The sequence below is a fragment of the Oncorhynchus nerka genome, linkage group LG21 (assembly GCF_034236695.1).
Source record: "Oncorhynchus nerka isolate Pitt River linkage group LG21, Oner_Uvic_2.0, whole genome shotgun sequence".
Classification (NCBI taxonomy): Eukaryota; Metazoa; Chordata; class Actinopteri; order Salmoniformes; family Salmonidae; genus Oncorhynchus; species Oncorhynchus nerka.
This window is the reverse complement of record NC_088416.1, coordinates 22,360,322-22,382,666: the sequence shown is the minus strand read 5'-3', so window position 1 is coordinate 22,382,666 and position 22,345 is coordinate 22,360,322. Positions and strand designations below refer to the sequence as shown.

The following is a 22,345-nucleotide window of genomic DNA, read 5'->3' as shown; positions in this document are numbered from 1 at the left end:
CCATTCTTTGTCCTCCAAACACGACGAGTTGAGTTTTTCCCAAAAAGTTATATTTTGGTTTCATCTGACCATATGACATTCTCACAATCTTCTTCTGGATCATCCAAATGCTCTCTAGCAAACTTCAGACGGGCCTGGACATGTACTGGCTTAAGCAGGATTTGAGTCCCTGGCGGCGTAGTGTGTTACTGATGATAGGCTTTGTTACTTTGGTCCCAGCTCTCTGCAGGTCATTCACTAGGTCCCCCCGTGTGGGTCTGGGATTTTGCTCACCATTCTTGTGATCATTTTGACCCCACGGGGTGAGATCTTGCGTGGAGCCACAGATCGAGGTAGATTATCAGTGGTCTTGTATGTCTTCCATTTCCTAATAATAGCTCCCACAGTTGATTTCTTCAAACCAAGCTGCTTACCTATTGCAGATTCAGTCTTCCCAGCCTGGTGCAGGTCTACAATTTTGTTTCTGGTGTCCTTTGACAGCTCTTTGGTCTTGGCCATAGTGGAGTTTGGAGTGTGACTGTTTGAGGTTGTGGACAGGTGTCTTTTATACTGATAACAAGTTCAAACAGGTGCCATTAATACAGGAAACGAGTGGAGGACAGAGGAGCCTCTTAAAGAAGAAGTTACAGGTCTGTGAGAGCCAGAAATCTTGCTTGTTTCCATCCTTATGCGATGAAGGTGTAACATTCTGGCAAATGAATGACGATATTTGTGAGGAAGAGCGAGGCGACAGTCTGACCTTGATTTCCATCTGATCCTGTAACCCCCCCCGCATACGTGTAGGCTGTATGATCCTGTAACCCCCCCCTGCATACGTGTAGGCTGTATGATCCTGTAACCCCCTCTGCATACGTGTAGGCTGTATGATCCTGCTTGGCCTGGACTCCAGGGAAGTCACCTGATACCTCCTTCATATTGGCTGCTAACGTGAATGACTTTCAGTTCAAAACGCAGGCGTAGAACTCTTGTTTGTTTCTGTGCTTAAAGTACAATCTACCAAACAAAAAGTCTACACTGAAAATGCATCACCATTTTATGGCTGTAATTACAGCGGGTTAAAAGGTGTGTGTGTGTGTGTGTGTGTGTGAACCACAGTTCTAGATGGTGTGCCTGTGTGAATGCCCTGTGCTAATGTTTTCCTCTCCTGTGTTTATTTTTATTTTTACAGACACTACCCCAAGACAAACTTTACCTGTGTGGCCGACACTCCTGAGAACCTCCGCCTCAAACAGCAGAGCAAGATGCAGAGCCAGGTACCTACCTACTCACCAGAACACAGATAATCCCGGTCCACAGGTCTCATAACGCCGTCAGTGTGGAAGTAATTAAAGATGCTTACGAAGCCTCATCACTGATCCTCATATTGAAATGTCTCTATGACGCTCTAATGACCTATGACGCTCGGGCCTATTTGTGGAGACACTCCTTTTAAACTGCTAGGATTTATGTGCATTCTCTCTCTCTCCCACATGTTTGCGTATAGTCATCCTCCATTTTTCTCCATCTTCCTGCTCTGTTCTCTGCCTGTGTCATTGCTGATTCTCCTCTACTCATGGTTCTCCTTTTCTTCCTCTTCGGTGTTTTCCCCTCCCACTGTTCTCCTCTCTTTTGTTCATTCATATTTGACCTTCTCCAGACAGAAAGTACCCCCCAGGCCAATAGAGCGCCCCACCTCTTTATGACGAAGATTCTCTCGGTCTCCGCTTCTCTCTTCTTTTTTTGCATTCCTCTCATTTCCTTCCTCTTCAGATTTCACTTATCTCTTCCTCCTTCGACCACCCTCCTCCCTCTTCCTGTGTCAGTGCCTTCCTTTCTCTCCTCTCTCCCTCTCGTAAACTATTGTAATGAGGTGTGACGGACCTCCCTACCCTGCTACCATAGCAATAGGGTTCCCGTGGCAACACTGCAGGCAGTGGTGAGGGGGACATAGGAGAAGCGGCCCCAGTTCCCCACACGCACCCTCAACTTCCATTCGCCGCTCGCACACATCTCAAATGATGAGCTAGCATGGACACGGGCACACACACACACTGATGTACAGTAGCTAGTTAGACACACACACACACACACACTTGGATGTTGACGGTTTCCGAGACACACGGAGAGTTTGAGTCCGAGCCTATTTCCTGTCTTCTCCTCTAATAATCTATGACAGGGCCTCTGTGCTCCGGCCACACACAGTATATTCAGGAAACATCTATGGGATTCTCACAAAGGGCCCTTAGTCAGCCACAATTACATGGAGTATTCCCCACACACACACTCACACAACTCGCACACGGCTACATTTAAAAAACACATAAATCCTTTAGTATATATTAATAAGCATGTTCTCATATGTGTGACTATGATACGTATTTAGGAGGACTGGTTATTAGTTGTTGTGGGTTGAGCAGACTTAACATACCCCATGCAGAAAAAACGCCATCTGTGCCTGTCTCTTTCTCTCTGATCTCTCCCAACAGCTCTTCTTTCTTTTTTTTTTGCCACAAGAGTCATGTGGACTGGAAACTATAGTCCGACTGAGCCCCGATGCCCCCTCACTGGTCTCTCTCGTTCCATCTCTTTCTCTGTATAAAGTGAGAGGATGACTAGAAGACTAGAGTTGGAGAAATGGCCATCACAGTCCGGACCCGTGCTCGTTAATAGCACCACCGCCAATCCGGATTACATGCAGAGGGGAGGGGTGTGTGTGTTGGGGTTAGCTGTGGATTAGCAGCCATACTGACTGACAGTCTCAGTGTATGTAGTCTGTCCACCAGCTCCCAGGGGCCTCCAAGAGGACTGGGAGGATCCTAGAAGACCAGTAAACAAACAGACCGAGGCGACATGGCCACACGGAGATAAGAGTCCAGCCACACACACATTCTCAGAGGAGGCTAATGAGACCACTGACAGATGCTGGAGCCTAGTATCTCCAGCAGCAACCTACAGAGAAGATCAACCAACTCCACATCTCTGCTACGTGTACACAACACACACAGCCTACATCATATGACAACATGCAGTAGTTCTAAAATGGACACACACATACACACACACACCACCCAACTCTTTAGTGTGCAGAGAGCATATCTCAAATCTCATCTTTATTATAGCAATAACAGGTGACCCAGTTTTGTTCCGTTTTTTTTTTTCTCCCCTCTCCGAATAGACTGTTATTCTGGTACATCCTGTGATAGAAGGCTGATTTCTATTGGCCAGGGTCTGAGGCCTGGGGGCTGCTGGGAGATCTGGACATGGATTTGGGGTGTGGGGGGGCTGGGAGTGTTGAGAAGACTGGGGGTGAAAGGTTATGAGAGCCAGTTGGCCCTAATAAAACTGTCTGGAAAATACATTGGTTTGTCATACTGCTAGAACAGGAGAGTGGGGATGTACGCAGTAGAAGATCTGAAAGGCAGCCGTCAGTAAAACCATTTGGTTTCCCGACTAATGATCACATAAAGTGCATTCGGGAACTATTCAGACCCTTTGACTTATTCCACATTTTGTTACATTAGAGCCTTATTCTAAAATGAATTAAATAGTTTTTTCCCCTCGTCAATCTACACACAATATCCCAATATGACAAAGCAGAAACTGGCTTTGAAAAATGTTTGCAAATGTATGTCCACTACCGTTCAAAAGTTTGGGGTCACTTAGAAATGTCCTTGTTTTTGTCCATTTTTAAAATCACATCAAATTGATAAGAAATACAGTGTAGACATTGTTAATGTGGTAAATGACTATTGTAGCTGGAAACGGCAGATTTTATTCCCAGCTACCTGGAAGGTCAGCATCCCGTAGTCGCCTCTTCACTATTGACGTTGAGTCTGGTGTTTTGTGGGTACTATTTAAGGAAGCTGCCAGTTGTGGACTTGTGAGGCGTCTGTTTCTCAAACTAGAGAAACCTGCACCTGGGCCTCCCACTCCTTCTATTCTAATTAGAGCCAGTTTGTGCTGCTCTGTGAAGGGAGTAGTACACAGCATTGTACGAGATCAATTTCTCGCATAGAATAGACTTCCTTTCTCAGAACAAGAATAGACTGACAAGTTTCAGAAGAAAGTTCTTTGTTTCTGGCCATTTTGAGCCTGTAATCGAACCTACAAATGCTGACGCTCCAGATACTCAACTAGTCTAAAGAAGGCCAGTTTTATTGCTGCTTTAATCAGGACAACAGTTTTCAGCTGTGCTGACATAATTGCAATGGGTCTTCTACTGATCAATTAGCCTTTTAAAATGCTAAACTTGGATTGGCTAACACAACGTGTCATTGGAACACAGGAGTGATGGTTGCTGATAATGGGCCTCTGTACACCTATGTAGATATTCCATAAAGTATCAGCCGTTTCCACCTACAAGACATTTACAACATTAACAATGTCTACACTGTATTTCTGATCAATTTGATGTTATTTTAATGGACAAAAATGTTGCTTTTCTTTCAAAAACAAGGACATTTCTAAGTGACCCTCAAACATTTCCATAAGTATTCAGACTCTTTACTCAGTACTTTGTTGAAGCACTTTTGGCAGCAATTACAGCGTCGAGTCTTCTTGGGTATGATGCTACAAGCTTGGCACACCTGTATTTGGGGAGTTTCTCCCATTCTTCTCTGCAGATCCTCTCAAGCTCTGTCAGGTTGGATGGGGAGCGTCGCTGCACAGCTATTTTCACGTCTTTCCAGAGATGTTTGATCGTGTTCGGGCTCTGGCTGGGCCACTCTAAGACATTCAGAGACTTGTCCCAAAGCCGCTCCTGCATTGTCTTGGCTGTGTGCTTAGGGTCGTTGTCCTGTTGGAAGGTGAACCTTCGCCCCAGTCTGAGGTCCTGAGCTCTCTAGAGCAGGTTTTCATCAAGGATCTCTGCTTTGCTCTGTTCATCTTTGCCTTGATCCTGACTAGTCTCCCAGTCCCTGCCTCTGGAAAACATCCCCACAGCAGGATGCTGCCATCACCCTGCTTCACCGTAGGGATGGTGTCAGGTTTCCTCCTGTTGGCATTCAGGCCAAAGAGTTCAATCTTGATTTCATGAGACTAGAGAATCTTGTTTTCTCATGGTCTGAGTCCTTTCCTTTAGGTGACCTTTGGCAAACTACAAGCGGGCTTGTCATGCATTTTACTGAGGATTAGCTTCTGTCTGGCCACTCTACCATAAAAGCCTGATTGGTGGAGTGCTGCAGAGATGGTTGTCCTTCTGGAAGGTTCTCTCGTCTCAACAGAGGAACTCTGGAGTTCTGTCAGTCTTGGTGGTTCCAAATGTCTTCCATTTTAAGAATGATGGAGGCCACTGTGTTCTTGGGGACCTTCACTGCTGCAGACTTTGTTGTTGTTGTACCCTTCCTCAGATCTGTGCGTCGACACAATCCTGTCTCGGAGCTCTACGGACAATTCATTCAACCTCATGGCTTGGTTTTTGTCTCTGACATCCACTGTCAGCTGTGTGGCCTTTTTATATAGACAGGTGTGTGCCTTTCCAAATCATGTCCAATCAATTGAATTTACCGCAGGTGGACTCCCAAGTTGTAGAAACATCTCAAGGATGATCAATGGAAACAGGATGTGCACCTGCGCTCAATTTCTTGTTGTGTAGCAAAGGGTCTGAATTAAGAGGTCAACCGATTTTAATCGGAATGGCCGATTTTAATTAGGCAAGTCAGTTAAGAACACGTTCTTATTTTCAATGACGGCCTAGGAACGGTGGGTTAACTGCCTTGTTCAGGGGCAGAATGACAGATTTTTACCTTGTCAGCTCGGGGATTCAATCTTGCAACCTTACAGTTAACTAGTCCAACGCTCTAACCACCTGATTACATTGCACTCCACGAGGAGCCTGCCTGTTACGCGAATGCAGTAAGATGCCACGGTAAGTTGCTAGCTAGCATTAAACGTATCTTATAAAAAAACAATCAATCAATCATAATCACTAGTTAACGACACATGGTTGATGATATTAGTAGTTTATCTAGTGTGTCCTGCGTTGCATATAATCGGTGCGTATTCGCGAAAAAGGACTGTCTTGCTCCAATGTGTACCTAACCATAAACATCAATGCCTTTCTTAAAATCAATACACAAGTATATATTTTTAAACCTGCATATTTAGTTAATATTGCCTGCTAACCTGGCTCGTTGCGAACTCTGCGAAGACTATTTCTTCTTAACAAAGACGGCCAACTTCACCAAACGGGGATGATTTAACAAAATAGCATTTGCAAAAAAAGCACAATCGTTGCACGACTGTACCTAACCATAAACATCAATGCCTTTCTTAAAATCAGTACACAGAAGTATATATTTTTAAACCTGCATATTTTGCTAAAAGAAATTCAGGTTAGCAGGCAATTTTAACCAGGTGAAATTGTCACTTCTCTTGCGTTCATTGCACGCAGATTCAGTGTATATGCAACAGTTTGGGCCGCCTAATTTGCCAGAATTTTACGTAATTATGACATAACATTGAAGGTTGCAATATAATAGGAATATTTAGACTTATGGATGCCACCCGTTAGATAAAATACAGAATGGTTCCGTATTTCACTGAAAGAATAAACGTCTTGTTTTCGAGATGATAGTTTCCGGATTCGACCATATTAATGACCAAAGGCTCGTATTTCTGTGTGTTATGTTATAATTAAGTCTGATTTGATAGAGCAGTCTGACTTACCGATGGTAGGCACCAGCAGGCTCGTAAGCATTCATTCAAACAGCACTTTCGTGCGTTTTGCCGGCAGTGCTTCAAGCAGTGAGCTGTTTATAACTTCAAGCCTATCAACTCCCGAGATTAGGCTGGTGTAACCGATGTGAAATGGCTAGCTAGTTAGCGGGCTGCACGCTAATAGCGTTTCAAACGTCACTCGCTCTGAGACTTGGAGTTGTTCATCGACCTGGCCAAGGCTTTCGACTCTGTCAATCACCATATTCTTATCGGCAGACTCCGTAGCCTCGGTTTTTCTAATGACTGCCTTGCCTGGTTCACCAACTACTTCTCTGATAGAGTTCAGTGTGTCAAATCGGAGGGCATGTTGTCCGGTCCTCTGACGGTCTCTATTGGGGTGCCACAGGGTTCAATTCTCGGGCCGACTCTTTTCTCTGTATATATCAATGATGTTGCTCTTGCTGCGAGCGATGCCCTGATCCACCTCTACGCAGACGACACCATTCTGTATACTTCTGGCCCTTCCTTGGACACTGTGCTATCTAACCTCCAAACGAGCTTCAATGCCATACAACACTCCTTCCGTGGCCTCCAACTGCTCTTAAACGCTAGTAAAACCAAATGCATGCTTTTCAACCGTTCGCTGCCTGCAACCGCACGCCCGACTAGCATCACCACCCTGGATGGTTCTGACCTAGAATATGTGGACATCTGTAAGTACCTAGGTGTCTGGCTAGACTGTAAACTCTCCTTCCAGACTCATATCAAACATCTCCGCAACAAAGCCTCCTTCACTCACGCCGCCAAACTTACCCTAGTAAAACTGACTATCCTACCGATCAACGACTTCGGCAATGTCATCTACAAAATAGCTTCCAATACTCTACTCGGCAAACTGGATGCAGTTTATCACAGTGCCATCCGTTTTTGTTACTAAAACACCTTATACCACTGCGACTTGTATGCTCTAGTCGGCTGGCCCTCGCTACATATTCGTCGCCAGACCCACTGGCTCCAGGTCATCTACAAGTCCATGCTATGATGAACATGTGCAGGTAGAGATACTGGTGTGCAAAAGTGCAGAAAAGTACATTAATAAAAACAGTATGGGGATGAGGTAGGTAAATTGGCTGAGCTATTTACCTATAGACTATGTACAGCTGCAGCGATCGGTTAGCTGCTCAGATAGCAGATGTTTGAAGTTGGTGAGGGAGATAAAAGTCTCAAACTTATAATTTTTGCAATTCGTTCCAGTCACAGGCAGCAGAGAACTGGAAGGAAAGGCGGCCAAATGAGGTGTTGGCTTTAGGGATGATTAGTGTGAGACACCTGCTGGAGCGCGTGCTACGGGTGGGTGTTGCCATCTTGACCAGTGAACTGAGATAAGGCGGAGCTTTACCTAGCATGGACTTGTAGATGCACTGTATGGTCAGAAATTCAAAAAATGATGTACTTTTTCTGTCTTTATCTTAAACATGGGAGGAACCAGAAAGATCAAATGTTGTTGAAAAGAGTTAGTGCTAAATTTAAGACCCACACAAATGGGACACACACGTCACACACACATTGTGAATTATGGCCCAGTCATCTCCTGCCTATCCTCACAATGTGTGTGGGGTAGAGGACAGGTCAGCACTCTGTAGAGCTTTGTCAGTCAAACAGCAGTCAGGTGACCTGTGGTCAAGGAGCGTTTAGAGCCACAGACCCCGACCAACATGAGTCAGCATGGGTTCCATTCTGGCCCAGAGTGCACCTCTCCCTACTTTCCGGTCTTCTTTCCACTTTACTGTCTACCAATAAACCAATCAAACACGTAGGGTGTGGTACTGCCCAATCCTTAAAACAACAGTCAGGCTGGCTGGCTGTCAGAGGAGAGGAGTGTGGTCATAGAAATTCCAATATCTATCCTAATCTAGATATTGTATTTCTGAGTGTGAGACTGGATGGGGTGCTGCTTGGTAATGGATTATGGCAGCAGGCTCTTCCAGGGGTGGGCAGGCAGACGGATATTCATTTATTGGTGCAGTCTAGCACCAGAGAGAGAGGGAAGTGATTGTCATTTTTGACATGTCACCGGGCCTGTATTGTGTTTCATAGGGAACCTGAGTATGTATGTACTTCTGTGTGTATGAATCCACAAGTGTTGCGTCATCGGTACAGTAGGCCAGCTGTGTGTGACTGCTGTGTTGTCATTAGAGTGATACCCATCTGATTACATGGGCTGGTCACTTCCTGTCATACTGAGGGTCACACTGGGAAGGGATGGGTAAGCACACACACACAGACAGACAGACCTATGCATCAGGGTTTCCGGTAATAGCCGGCTTTTGGCTTTAATTTTTCTTTTGTTTTTCAATATAAATAGGAAAGTCGATTTAATCAAATAAATTGGCACTTGTCCGGGGGAAGAAAAAAATCGATTTAATGCATTTTTTTTTGCCTATTCATTGGTGGAAATACCAGTCAATGTAAATACATTTGACAGGTCATGCTTATCGGTCTGTAGGTTAATTTGTATCTTACATGTCAGACGGCACGAGAGCTGCTGCTGAAGCATCTCAAAAGGCTAATGCTTTTTGATATGATATGATGCTTTTTGATATGATATGATGCTTTTTGATATGATATGATGCTTTCAAATGCTTTTTGATATGATATGATGCTTTTTGATATGATATGATGCTTTCAAAACATGGAACTTCAGGTCGGAATGTCGGACCTCTAGAAAGAGGCCGAGTTCCAGACTTGGAATTCACGAGTTGGATGACTGTTCAAAACTAGTTTCCCCAGTCGGAGCTAGTTTATACTTTTATCCTCCCTCCCTCCCAGTGTTCCCAGTTGACTCGAACGCACTGAAGTCCGATATTTCCCAGTTGTTCTGAACGCGGCAATAAGCAGTAGAAGGCAGGCTTCATCAGCGTGTCACACACCACTTTGCAATGAGCTGGAAAAAATATACTTCATTGTTTGAAAGCTGAACGTTTTACTACATATTATGAGGCATGTCTTACCTTGTTTTCAAAGTAGCCTAGACAACATCATGCAATTATTTTAAATTAACTTAAATGATCCAGTATCCAAAGGCACAATTTGAGTCATTAACAACCCATCCTAGTTGTTGCATATTAGATCTCCCCCTTTCTAAATGTCTTATAACGGCTGTTTTCATCTTTCACATGAAACCGCTCGCATGTGCGGTGCGTGTTTTCCCGCAAATTGCATTATGGAACGAACATTTGTGCGTATACTTCTGCCTTGTGTGCATTGCTGCCATTTTATAATGTGAAGAAGGAATAGTATCAACATGTTAAGCTAAATGTTCTGATCTGTTTCATCAGACTCATTTGCTTTTTAACAAATTGACCTACTGGTTGTATGAATTTGGGATCAATCATCCCGCAACTGTCCCAGAATCTGTTTGGAATAGGCTATTTCTTTCTCAACAAACTGACCAATAGAATAGGTCAACTTTGTACTATCCCCCATAGTAAAAACAGTCGTGGCAAAGTTTTGAGAATGACACAAATATTAATTTTCACAAAGTCTGCTGCTTCAGTTTGTATGATGGCAATTTGCATATACTCCAGAATGTTATGAGTGATCAGAGGAATTGCAATTCATTGCAAAGACCCTCTTTGCCATGCAAATGAACTGAATCCCCAAAAAAACATTTCCACTGCATTTCAGCCCTGCCACAAAAGGACCAGCTGACATCATGTCAGTGACTCTCTCGTTAACACAGGTGTGAGTGTTGACGAGGACAAGGCTGGAGATCACTGTCATGCTGATTGAGTTCGAATAACAGACTGGAAGCTTCAAAAGGAGGGTGGTGCTTGGAATCATTGTTCTTCCTCTGTCAATCATGGTTAGCTGCAAGGAAACACGTGCCATCATCATTGCTTTGCACAAAAAGGGCATCACAGGCAAGCATATTGCTGCCAGTAAGATTGCACCTAAATCAACCATTTATCGGATCATCAAGAACTTCAAGGATAGCAGTTCAATTATTGTGAAGAAGGCTCCAGGGTGCCCAAGAAAGTACATGAAGTGCCAGGACTGTCTCCTAAAAAGTTGATTCAGCTGCGGGATCGGGGTATCACCAGTACAGAGCTTCCTCAGGAATGGCAGCAGGCAGGTGTGAGTGCATCTGCATGCACAGTGAGACGAAGACTTTTGGAGGATGGCAGGGTGTCAAGAAGGGCAGCAAACCTGACCTTAATACCATTGAGAATTTGTGGTCAATCCTCAAGAGGCTGGTGGACAAACAAAATCCCACAAATTCTGACAAACTCGAAGCATTGATTATGCAACAATGGGCTGCCTTCAGTCAGGATGTGGCCCAGAAGTTAATTGGCAGCATGCCAGGGTGGATTGCAGAGGTCTTGAAAAAGAAGGGTCAACACTGCAAATATTGACTCTTTGCATCAACTTCATGTAATTGTCAATAAAAGCTTTTGACACCTTATGAAATGCTTGTAATTATACTTCAGTATTCCATAGTAACATCTGACAAAAATATCTAAAGACACTGAAGCAGCAAACTTTTTGGAAATTAATATTTGTGTCGTTCTCAAAACTTTTGGCCACGACTGTAGATCACAATTCGTCAAGAAGGGGACTGTGCACGTCGTTGCATCCTCAACTTGCATTTTCTGTTTGTATGAATTACCATCTAAAATGTGATTTCTGGCATTCTGATCAGGTTACGCTACCAATGCATATGGGTCCAGTCCATTGTCTACTAGAATCAAATGTCCAGTAGAATTAAAAGGCTGCTGGTCAAATGTCCAGCGCCACGTTTTCCTAATGGAATCCCTGCTATGCATATACCATACATCCATGTGCATTAATACACACCCTCTCTGTTGTTGTGCACACACCTCTTGGTGTGACCTTATAAGGCTATGTCAGCACATCCTGTGTGTATGGTCTCACTGCCCTGGCAACAGGAAGTCTCTCGCTCTCTCTATCTCTATATATATTTTTTTACATTTCATTCGTGTCTAGTTATATGTACATGGCTCTCTCAATTACCCCGTATAGCCACGCTGTCGTTACTCATTGTGTTACCGTAAGGAAGCATTTCACTGTTATTTTTTTTTACTCTTGGTGTGTGTTACGATTTACTATGACTATACAGTGTGGTCTTACCGGGTGTGATTGTGTGTTCCAGGTGCAGTACAAGGAGGAGTTTGAGAAGAACAAAGGGAAAGGTTTCAGTGCTGTGGCCGACACGCCAGAGATGCAGAGAATCAAGAAAACACAGGACCATATCAGCAACGTACGTCTATCTGTCAACACACACACACAGTACCTATCACAGAACGGGGTCAACAACCAGTCCATCTCTCTCCCCCTCCCCCTCAGGTTGTCTCTAATGGTACCCTGGTCAAAGTAGTCCACTATCGGGAACAGTGTGCCATTTGGGACTCAGCCCGACACTGCCCACCCACTTCATATTCTGAGTGGGTGCCAATCATCACAAGTGCCCAGCCTTTCTGTACTGGGGTATGCCTGAAAGGAGCCAGCACTGCAGATCACTCTCACTCACTCACTCACTCACTCACACATATATATATATATATATATATACTCTGCTCAAAAAAATAAAGGGAAGACTTAAACAACACAATGTAACTCCGAGTCAATCACACATCTGTGAAATCCCACTGTCCACTTAGGAAGCAACACTGATTGACAATACATTTCACATGCTGTTGTGCAAACGGAATAGACAACGGGTGGAAATTATAGGCAATTAGCAAGACACCCCCAATAAAGGAGTGGTTCTGCAGGTGGGGACCACAGACCACTTCTCAGTTCTTATGCTTCCTGGCTGATGTTTCGCCACTGGCGCCCTTTGCCCTTCACAGATGAAAGCAGGTTCACACTGAGCACATGTGACAGACATGACAGTCTGGAGACGCCGTGGAGAACGTTCTGCTGCCTGCAACATCCTCCAGCATGACCGGTTGGGAGGTGGGTCAATCATGGTGTGGGGAGGCATTTCTTTGGGGGGCCGCACAGCCCTCCATGTGCTCGCCAGAGGTAGCCTGACTGCCATTGGGTACCGAGATGAGATCCTTAGACCCCTTGTGAGACCATATGCTGGACGGTTGGCCCTGGGTTCCTCCTAATGCAAGACAATGCTAGACCTCATGTGGCTGGAGTGTGTCAGCAGTTCCTGCAAGAGGAAGGCATTGATGCTATGGACTGGCCCGCCCGTTCCCCAGACCTGAATCCAATTGAGCACATCTGGGACATCATGTCTCGCTCCATCCACCAACGCCATGTTGCACCACAGACTGTCCAGGAGTTGGCAGATGCTTTAGTCCAGGTCTGGGAGGAGATCCCTCAGGAGACCATCCGCCATCTCATCAGGAGCATGCTCAGGCCTTGTAGGGAGGTCATACAGGCACGTGGAGGCCACACACACTACTGAGCCTCATTTTAAGGACATCACATCAAAGTTGGATCAGCCTGTAGTGTGGTTTTCCACTTTAATTTTAAGCGTGACTCCAAATCCAGACCTCCATGGGTTGATAAATTTGATTTCCATTGATAATTTGTGTGATTTTGTTGTCAGCACATTCAACTATGTAAAGAAAAAAGTATTTAATAATAATATTTCATTCATTCAGATCTAGGATGTGTTATTTTAGTGTTCCCTTTATTTTTTTGAGCAGTGTGTATATATGTGTGTGTGTGTGTGTGTGTATATATATATATATATATTCACTACATGGCCAGAAATAAGTGGACCTGCTCATCGAACATCTCATTCCAAAATCATGGGCATTAATATGGAGTTGGTCCCCCTTTTGCTGCTATAACAGCTACCACTCTTCTGGGAGGTCTTTCCACTAGATGTTGGAACATTGCTGTGGGGACTTGCTTCCATTCAGCCCCAAGAGCATTAGTGAGTTTGGGAACTGATGTGGAGCGATTAGGTCTGGCTTGCAGTCGGCATTCCAATTCATGCCAAAGGTGTTCGATGGGGTTTAGGTCAGGGCCTTGTGCAGGCCAGTCAAGTTCTTCCACACCGATCTCAACCAACCATTTCGGTTATGGACCTCACGTTGCGCATGGGGGCATTGTCTTTGTTTTTTTGTTTTTACATTTTACCCCCTTTTCTCCCCAATTTCGTGGTATCCAATTGTTAGTAGCTACTATCTTGTCTCATCGCTACAACTCCCGTACAGGCTTGGGAGAGACGAAGGTCGAAAGCCATGCGTCCTCCGAAACACAAACCATCCAAGCCACACTGCTTCTTAACACAGCGCACACAGCGCCCATCCAACCTGGAAGCCAGCCACACCAATGTGTCGGAGGAAACACCGTGCACCTGGCGACCTGGTTAGCGTGCACTGCGCCCGGCCAGCCACAGGAGTCGCTAATGCACGATGAGACAAGGATATCCCTACTGACCAAACCCTCCCTAACCCGGACGCCGCTAGGCCAATTGTGCGTTGCCCCATGGACCTCCTGGTCGCGGCCGGTTACAGCAGAGCCTGGGCTCGAACCCAGAGGGCTCGAACGCTGCGATGCAGTGCCCTAGACCACTGCGCCACCCGGGAGGCCTTTACGGGGGCATTGTCATGCTGAAACAGGAAAGGGCCTTCCCCAAACTGTTTCCACAAAGTTGGAAGCACAGAATCGTCTAGAATGTTATTGTATGCAGTAGCGTTATGATTTCCCTTCACTGGAACTAAGGGGCCCGAACCATGAAAACAGCCCCAGACCATTAGTCCTTCTCCACCAAACTTGACAATTGACACTATACGTTCGGGCAGGTAGGCGAGATTCATCACTCCAGAGAATGGGTTTCCACTGCTCTAGAGTAATGGCACTATTGCGCATGGTGTCAGCAATGGGTGTGGCTGAAATAGTGTGTGTGTGTGTGTATATATCTATATCCATGCAACTCCTTACCACTCTATTGATGTGCAGATTGTCTGGGTGAAGCCTGGGCACAGGGTTACGTTACTACCTCCCTCTGTGATCCTCTGTTGCAGAAGGCCGCTGCCCAGGGCCTTGCTTGCGCTGGCAGACCAAGGACACACCCCCTGACGTCACAGCACGCAGCTGCCCTGCTCGGTCTTCTCTAATGACTTAATGAGTGTGTGGAGGGTGATTGTTAATTACTGCTTTCCTACATGGAACAGATTCTGTGTGTCACACACATCAACACTTCTACAACCCCAGGCAAATGCAGCGCGAAGAGAAACACCATGGCGTGTTTTGAGAAGTCCGTAGCAACCGTCCCAGCTGTTAAGAGTATGTGTGGACAGACCAAGCCAAGGGGCGTGGTTGATTATCTCAGTCTTTCTCTCCCTCCTCCTTTTCCCCAACTTTTACATTTACATTTAAGTCATTTAGCAGACGCTCTTATCCAGAGCGACTTACAAATTGGTGCATTCACCTTATGACATCCAGTGGAACAGCCACTTTACAATAGTGCATCTAAATCGTTTAAGGGGGGTGGTGAGAAGGATTACTTTATCTTATCCTAGGTATTCCTTAAAGAGGTGGGGTTTCAGGTGTCTCCGGAAGGTGGTGATTGACTCCGCTGTCCTGGCGTCGTGTGGGAGTTTGTTCCACAATTGGGGGGCCAGAGCAGCGAACAGTTTTGACTGGGCTGAGCGGGAACTGTACTTCCTCAGTGGTAGGGAGGCGAGCAGGCCAGAGGTGGATGAACGCAGTGCCCTTGTTTGGGTGTAGGGCCTGATCAGAGCCTGGAGGTACTGAGGTGCCGTTCCCCTCACAGCTCCGTAGGCAAGCACCATGGTCTTGTAGCGGATGCTTGTAGCGGATGCTTTCCCCCACTTTCTGTCCCACCTCGGCTGCACACACGCTCAGTAGTCCGGCGAGAGACGGGCATGTCAGCCTGTCCAGCTACCTTTGAAATGTGAGATGTCCAACTCCAGCCCCCTCTCGTTCGCAGCCGTCTGTCTGGACTTGTCTATCTAGTCCCTCTTTCTCTCTCTGTCTTTTTCTCCCTCTCTCTCTCTTTCTTCTTCTTATCTCTCTGTCATATGACTCTAATTGACATTTTATTTTGAACTTTTATTTGTTTTCCTCCATCCCTCTCTTTCCCTTCCTTCCTACCTCCTTTTACTTTCTCCTGATTCATGTAGTGAAGGTTAAGAGGGGTGGGGGCTCTTTTGTGTCCTGGACTGGGTCTGGCAAGGGCTGGGCTCTTCCTTTTCAGCCTCATGCACTCACACGCCATCTGTGAGCGACCTTCGCCTTCCAGACAAACAGAAGTCATGTCAGACGCGCCTCTCTCGCATAGCATATTGAAACACATTGCTCGCTCTGTCTCCGTCGCCGAACGCAATGTCCTCGCTCACACGTAACACTGGCATCTCCTCCAGTCAGTCTGTGAATACACTCTTCTCTGACACCCTGAACACACAGGCCTCTTTCACCCAGCCGGGTGGAGGGAGGTAGGGAGGGAGGGAGGGAGAGGGCAGAATCTAGGCTGTGTGTGTCAGTCAGTTTTATCAGTCAGGCTGGGAACGTGAGTAGGGCTCTTATGCTGCAGTAACGGATCTGTCTCTGGTTTTATGGGCTGGTGGTCATTTGGAGATGAATGCTGTCCTTGTCTCTCTCTGTGATGTTGGCTGGGTTATTATGTTAGGGCTGGTGTTGATGCCGCTTTGATTTACCTGAATAAACAAGGAGCCATTCTCACCCACTTGCTTTGGGTCTCTCTCGTGTTCGTTCCTCATGTGTCAGCGAGGGTTGTTAGGCAGCGCTGAGGTCACCCAACTTCCTGGCTGCGATGTCATTTCCTCTGTGTCAGCAGGCCTATTGTAGAAACACAGCACCGTGTAGCCTAGCACTGTAGCGCCCCCACCAATTACACACAGCCTGCCTGCCTGGGGAGGGATCTGGAGACACCTGCTGGACACAACAGCAACTATTTTATTTCGCTTCTCTAACTGGCTATCTGCTGGACTGAGAGTCGACAGGATGCAATCAGGGTTTTCTTATCAAACTAAGCAGCGCCATACATGATATCTGGGTGATATATCTAGTCACTCTATGAGCTAAGTGTCACAATGGGAGTATAATGTGTCTAATTTTCGCACGTGTGTTTTGTCTGTACAGATTAAGTACCATGAGGAGTTTGAGAAGAACAGGATGGGAGGAGAAATCCCATCTCCCCAGCCCAACAGCCCAAATCCAGGTACACTGAGAGACACACACACACACACACACACACACACACACACACACACACTATGACTATGTGTTTATTAAAAATTCACTATGCCATTTTCTTGGTCGCTAAAATTCGAATAGTTTGCCTCATTCCACAAGCAAGTAGTGTTGAATCATTGTACCATCTAAAATATATTTTTCACAACAAAGAATATTGTGTTTTCAGCTGTTTGTGTACAAAACCTAGAGTAAAAGACAGAATAACGGGAAGCATAGAAATAGCGCACATAGAACAGATCATCCACTTAGACTTGCTTTTAATGAGAATGACAAATCTATAACTCACATGTTGTTATGAATTCTGTTACATTTTGCAGTTTTAACACCAGTGAGAGTAGACAAATGGTTACATTATCCCTGGTCATAAAATGTGTTTGATCTTTCTGCTCTGTGGACAGCTCCTGTTTTCAGCACACTATGATTGTGAGCTAGTGGTTAACCTGTGCATTCACTGTGTACATGTTATCCCCTTTCAATATCACAAACATAGTCATTGTTATAGTTAACTGAAAGGGGCTAAATGATGGCTGCAAGTTTTGACTTGCTCTGCTGTGGAATTCAGAACCCTGGGGCTGACCAATAGGATGCCAGTTAGATAGAGGGGAATACAGCAGGAGGAGATGAGACAGGGGGGTTGTTTTCAGAGTGCCAGGGACTGGGGGATCCGTTTGTAAGACTGAATAGCCAGAAATGTCTATCTTTCACTCTGATTCAATCACTCAATCTCTCCCTCTCTCACATTACTCTCTCCTTCCCTCTCTCACATTATTCTCTCCTTCTCTCTCGCTCTCTCTCCTCCCCCCTCCTTCCCTCTCTCTCGCTCTCTCTCTCTCCTCCCCCCTCTCTCACATTACTCTCTCCTTCTCTCTCTCTCTCTCTCTCCTCCCCCCTCTCTCACATTACTCTCTCCTTCTCTCTCTCCTCCCCCTCTCTCACATTACTCTCTCCTCTCTCTCTCTCTCTCTCTCTCCTCCCTCTCTCACATTACTCTCTCCTTCTCTCTCTCTCCTCCCCCCTCCCCTCTCTCACCAGTGTTCCAGCAGCAGCTGCCCCACCAGCCCCCTGCTGCATCTAAGAACTACAACTATGAGCCGGCTGCGGCTCCTGGACCAGTCCGCCAGGCGGCCGCCGCCCCCCCTCCCAGCTCCGGGGTGAGGCAGAGAGACCCTCCTCACTACTGTGTTAGGGTCTGTCCCAAATGGCACCCGATTCCCTACTTTAAAGCACTGCTTTTGACCAGGGCCCATTGGGGTCTGGTCAAATGTAGTGCACTATATAGGGAATAGGGTGCCATTTGGGACGCAGTGTTCTCTCCATTTGGGATGCACTGTTCTCTCTGCATGGTCTGTTCTCTCCACTGTGCCTGGCAGTATCCACATGACCCGCCCTTGTAGCTTTGTCTTGTTAGCAGAGACTCTTACTGTCTCTGTTGAATGTGGTGTTCTCTTTCTCTCCCTTCCCTCCTATTCCCTTTACCCCCCCCACCTCCCTCTTTCTGTGTGTAGAAGCGGTACCAGGCGGTGTATGACTATGCTGCAGCCGACGAGGACGAGGTGGGCTTCCTGGAGGGAGACGTGATCGTAGACGCGCAGGTGATCGACGAGGGCTGGATGTACGGCCGTGTGGAGCGCACTGGCCAGCAGGGCATGCTGCCTGCTAACTATGTAGAGGCCATCTGATCTGAGAAAGAGGGAGTTGCGGGGTGGGGGGTGAGAGAAGCAAGTGAAAAGCCCAGTGCCATCTCATCTTTAATGCCGCTTTCTATTTCTTTCACTCATTCTCTGATCTGTCCTGTAAGACCCCCTCTTCCTCCCCCATCTCCCCTTTCAACCTCCCCCGGTATACCCCTGGTCTGCTTTCCTCCCAACGACAGACTCCCTCCCTCTGTCTGAATGTCTGTCTGTCTGTCTGCCTTGTCTGTCTCTGTCTGTGCTGTCGTCTGTCTGCCGGTCTCTGTCCCAATTCTTCGGTCCACTAAAAGCGCTGTCCCAAGTGGAATTGAAGTCTTACAGAAGTATCATACCTCCATCTTATAGGCTATACACACACGTCAGGGGTCATACAGTGTATGACCACTATCCTAGCTACAGCACTTCATATTCCAGCAAACTATGATGCAAAAAACGATATGAACCCTTCCCCCCCACCTCGTCAATCAAGTTGCCATGACAGCAGAGAACTGAGGCCAATGTGGTCACGAGAATGTGGGTGTGGCATCTTCAGAAGGTTTTGTTCTTTTCTTCTTTCTTTTTTTTCTTCCATTTTTGAAACTGTCTGAAATTGGCCTGACTGGAAGCTCAGTGAAGAATATTACTGTATCTGGGCAGTTAGAACTAAGCTTGAATATTTGACTTGTGTACATTCCATTAACCTATCAATACCCCATTGTTGTCGCATCAGCCAGTCAGTGAGCAGTATCAGTCTTACCAGAGAGGTCTTATATATTTCTATTACCACACATTTATCAATATACAATATTACTTATCTGTTCCCTCACCTGTCTTACCCTGTCCTGCACTGCATTGTGGGTATTGTTCTGAAACTAAACTGGAATCCTATCTTAACTGAAGAACACCTCCTGCCCATGCCTTGTACCTCAAGTTCAGGCATTTGAAGTACAGGAGGGATCAGGGACGAGTTAGTTAGGGGACGTGGTTACAATCATCTTACAATCATGTCATCACCTCAGTCAGTGGGTGTGAAGATATTCCTCATTCTTGCTGTCTCCCGCCCGCAGCCTCAAATGCCTTCCGACAGTCTTACAGATGAGTGACGTGATGGTGGTTATGGTTGGAGTGGGGGGGGTTTGGGGAAGAGAGGGGGCGGGGGATCAGGCCCTGCCCCCTATTCCAAGATGACCAACATCCGAGTTGATCGATCCGTAAGCGTGAAGGTCAAACACAATTCTCAAAACAATTCTGTAGTGTCCATTTTTTTTTCTCTCATTTGTTTTGGTTGTTTAACGTTCCAATCCTCATGAGAAGTGTTGAACTGAGGTCAGAAATCCAGGCTGTGGTAAATGTTCTTGTTTCTACGTCATATCATGCTGTTTTATTTTCCTTTTGCTTTTGTTTGGTATTGTAAGAGACTTATTCTAAAAATGTCAATGTATCAAATACATTTCAGAAATAAAACGGCAACTCGATTTATGAACCAATAAGGCACGCTAGTTTGTCTAGACGTGTGCATATGCTGAGTTAGCAATCCCACAGATTTAGATCCATGGGGTAAATCAAGCATCAACCTCCTGGGTTATGTAATTGCCTGATAATTGTCAAGCCAATTTTCCTGTTTTATTGTGCCAACTCGTGACTGGACTATCTCACCCAGTTCTCTTGTCCTTGAAACTCTTGAGAAGTGGACAGCAATGTTCTGGAGTGCCACTGGCTCATGAATATTCACATGCTCATTAATGAGCAGTTGTCATGGCGCATAGTAACATTAGGCCCCGCCCTCTCGCCTGCGTTATAGATATTTCTGACAGTCTATGGGTCGGACATTCCCTACCAAATATAGTGGCAAACCTGTGTTCCTTTGTTGGCACGGAAAAATCTGAGAAATGTTATGCAACAATGACTTAATTAACTTTCGTAGTGGTAGCTACCAGATCAGTCTGGCTGTCCCATCGTGGGCAGATAATTCCAGTGACGAAGATCGTTGTACATTCCATGTCCTACGGGACCGCGTGAGGCTTGGAGAGGGACGTGGTTTCAGTCGAGGTGAACTCTTTCTCCTCCTGGACCTCTGTTACTTCTCTCTTTGCCACCCTACTGTTTATTTCTCTTCACTGTGACAGGTCACAGATGAGGAGGAGGAGGAGGGGGGGCGGGGCGGACAACAACATGCGATTAAAAATCATGTTCAGCTTTATGAAAACAAAACAATACGCTCACCACGTAGTTTGATGATATTGTACAGTTGTTTTAGGTCCTGGGGCTGGGGAAGGGGCTTTGCCTGTAGACTAAAGATGTAGTGTGGAATGATTTGATTTAATGAGGTGAGGGGCTGTATGAAGGGTACACGGTACCCACTTTAATACCAGTGTGGTGGAACGTGTTGGACAATAATTCTGGCTTCAACTTTTGTAATGCTATGTTTTAAATTGAACTAGAATGAACACAACACACACCTCAACCTGACTAGATAATCAGATTGCCATGCAGATGAAAAGGTAAGTCTAGGCCTGCATTTAGCAGCCAAGACCTCTCTACTTGACAACTGGACATTTTTAAACTCACAACACTGTATGAAGGGCAGTTTTGGGGCCGAGCTACTGGAAGTCTCGTTGCTTTGCTTCAGTAACTGAATAAAGAGTGAGGAGGCGGTTTGTCTTGAAGTGAATGGAGTGTTCTTGGAGTTTGTATGAATTTGGATTGCCTTGTACAGTATCTGCAGTCAATGCCTCTCAAAAGAAAATTGCCTTGGCTACTTGGAGGCTTCGGTGTGTTTTACAGATGGGGGGTGAACCAAGGTTGGCTGCCGCAGCTGTTATTCCTTCGAAGTGATGTGGATTTGTTTCAGTTGCTTTAGGTAGATTTATGAGGGAGGTGAATGACGGTGATCGTTGATTGGCGGGAAACAAATCCAAAGTGGCCAAAGACAAGACAATGGTGTTTTTGTGTGACTGGAGTGATGATAGACCACAGTGGCAAGGCGTAGACATGTACTGGACCATGTTATAGTCTGTATTGGGTTGGATGGGGCTAGGAGAGAGAGATTCTGTTAACACATACTACTACAACCCCCCCCAACCTGAGAGAGGGGGTGCAAGGTAAGACTTTGAATCTGCCAGGAGACCAATATGCTCCTCTGCTTTGGTATCACTCCTAAACTCTGCTGTAATCACATCTCATATCATCACCTTGTTCTCCTCCCCCAATGTATATGGTCCTATCAGTCCTATGGCCAAGAGTCCTCAAACCTTCTTCCCCAATTATAGTCTCCTATGTCCTATGCTTCTGATGAATCAATCCTTCCCTGCTTTTGTATGATACTGGTATATAAATCGCATCAACCAAACACTGACCTAGCATTCAGACCGATGTTGTGCATTCCATCAAAAAAAATGATTTTGTTTTGATAGCATTTTTGTTATTACTATTTTTTAACATGCATATATTGACATTCTTTAAAAAAAACTGACTCCAGTTTTAATTTAAAGACCTGAGAAAAGCATAATGTTGCCCTGTTACAGCACTTCGAATTGTACTTAAACATTCTACAGATTCAATAAAATGTCATTTTTACTCAGTAGCGTCCAGTATTATTTGCTTCATTTTAAGTGTAAAATGCTTCCTCATTCGGTGTGATTACTTGGCTATATGACTACGAGTTTGCTGAACGCAGATTGCATGTATTAAACGTATATGGGACTGGGCCCTTGGCAAAAATAAATATGTCCCTTGTTTTACGCTACTTCCCACCCTGGTTTTAATGTCTACGGGTATGCTTCCACGCGGGAAATATTATACAACGTATC

General features: G+C 45.6%; 1 protein-coding gene across 1 annotated transcript in view; it reads left to right on the top strand.

The window, feature by feature from the left end:
- The window catches only part of LOC115104089 (LIM and SH3 domain protein 1-like), a 42,502-nt gene extending 20,386 nt beyond the window's left edge, over positions 1-22,116 (top strand). Inside the window, exons 3-7 of the mRNA XM_029625292.2 lie at positions 1,169-1,253; positions 11,810-11,917; positions 16,753-16,831; positions 17,899-18,017; positions 18,372-22,116. Coding sequence (XP_029481152.1) covers positions 1,169-1,253; positions 11,810-11,917; positions 16,753-16,831; positions 17,899-18,017; positions 18,372-18,545 — 565 coding nt within the window. The 3' untranslated portion in view covers positions 18,546-22,116. The remainder of the gene's footprint in view (positions 1-1,168; positions 1,254-11,809; positions 11,918-16,752; positions 16,832-17,898; positions 18,018-18,371) is intronic.
- The last annotated feature ends 229 nt before the right edge of the window (positions 22,117-22,345 follow it).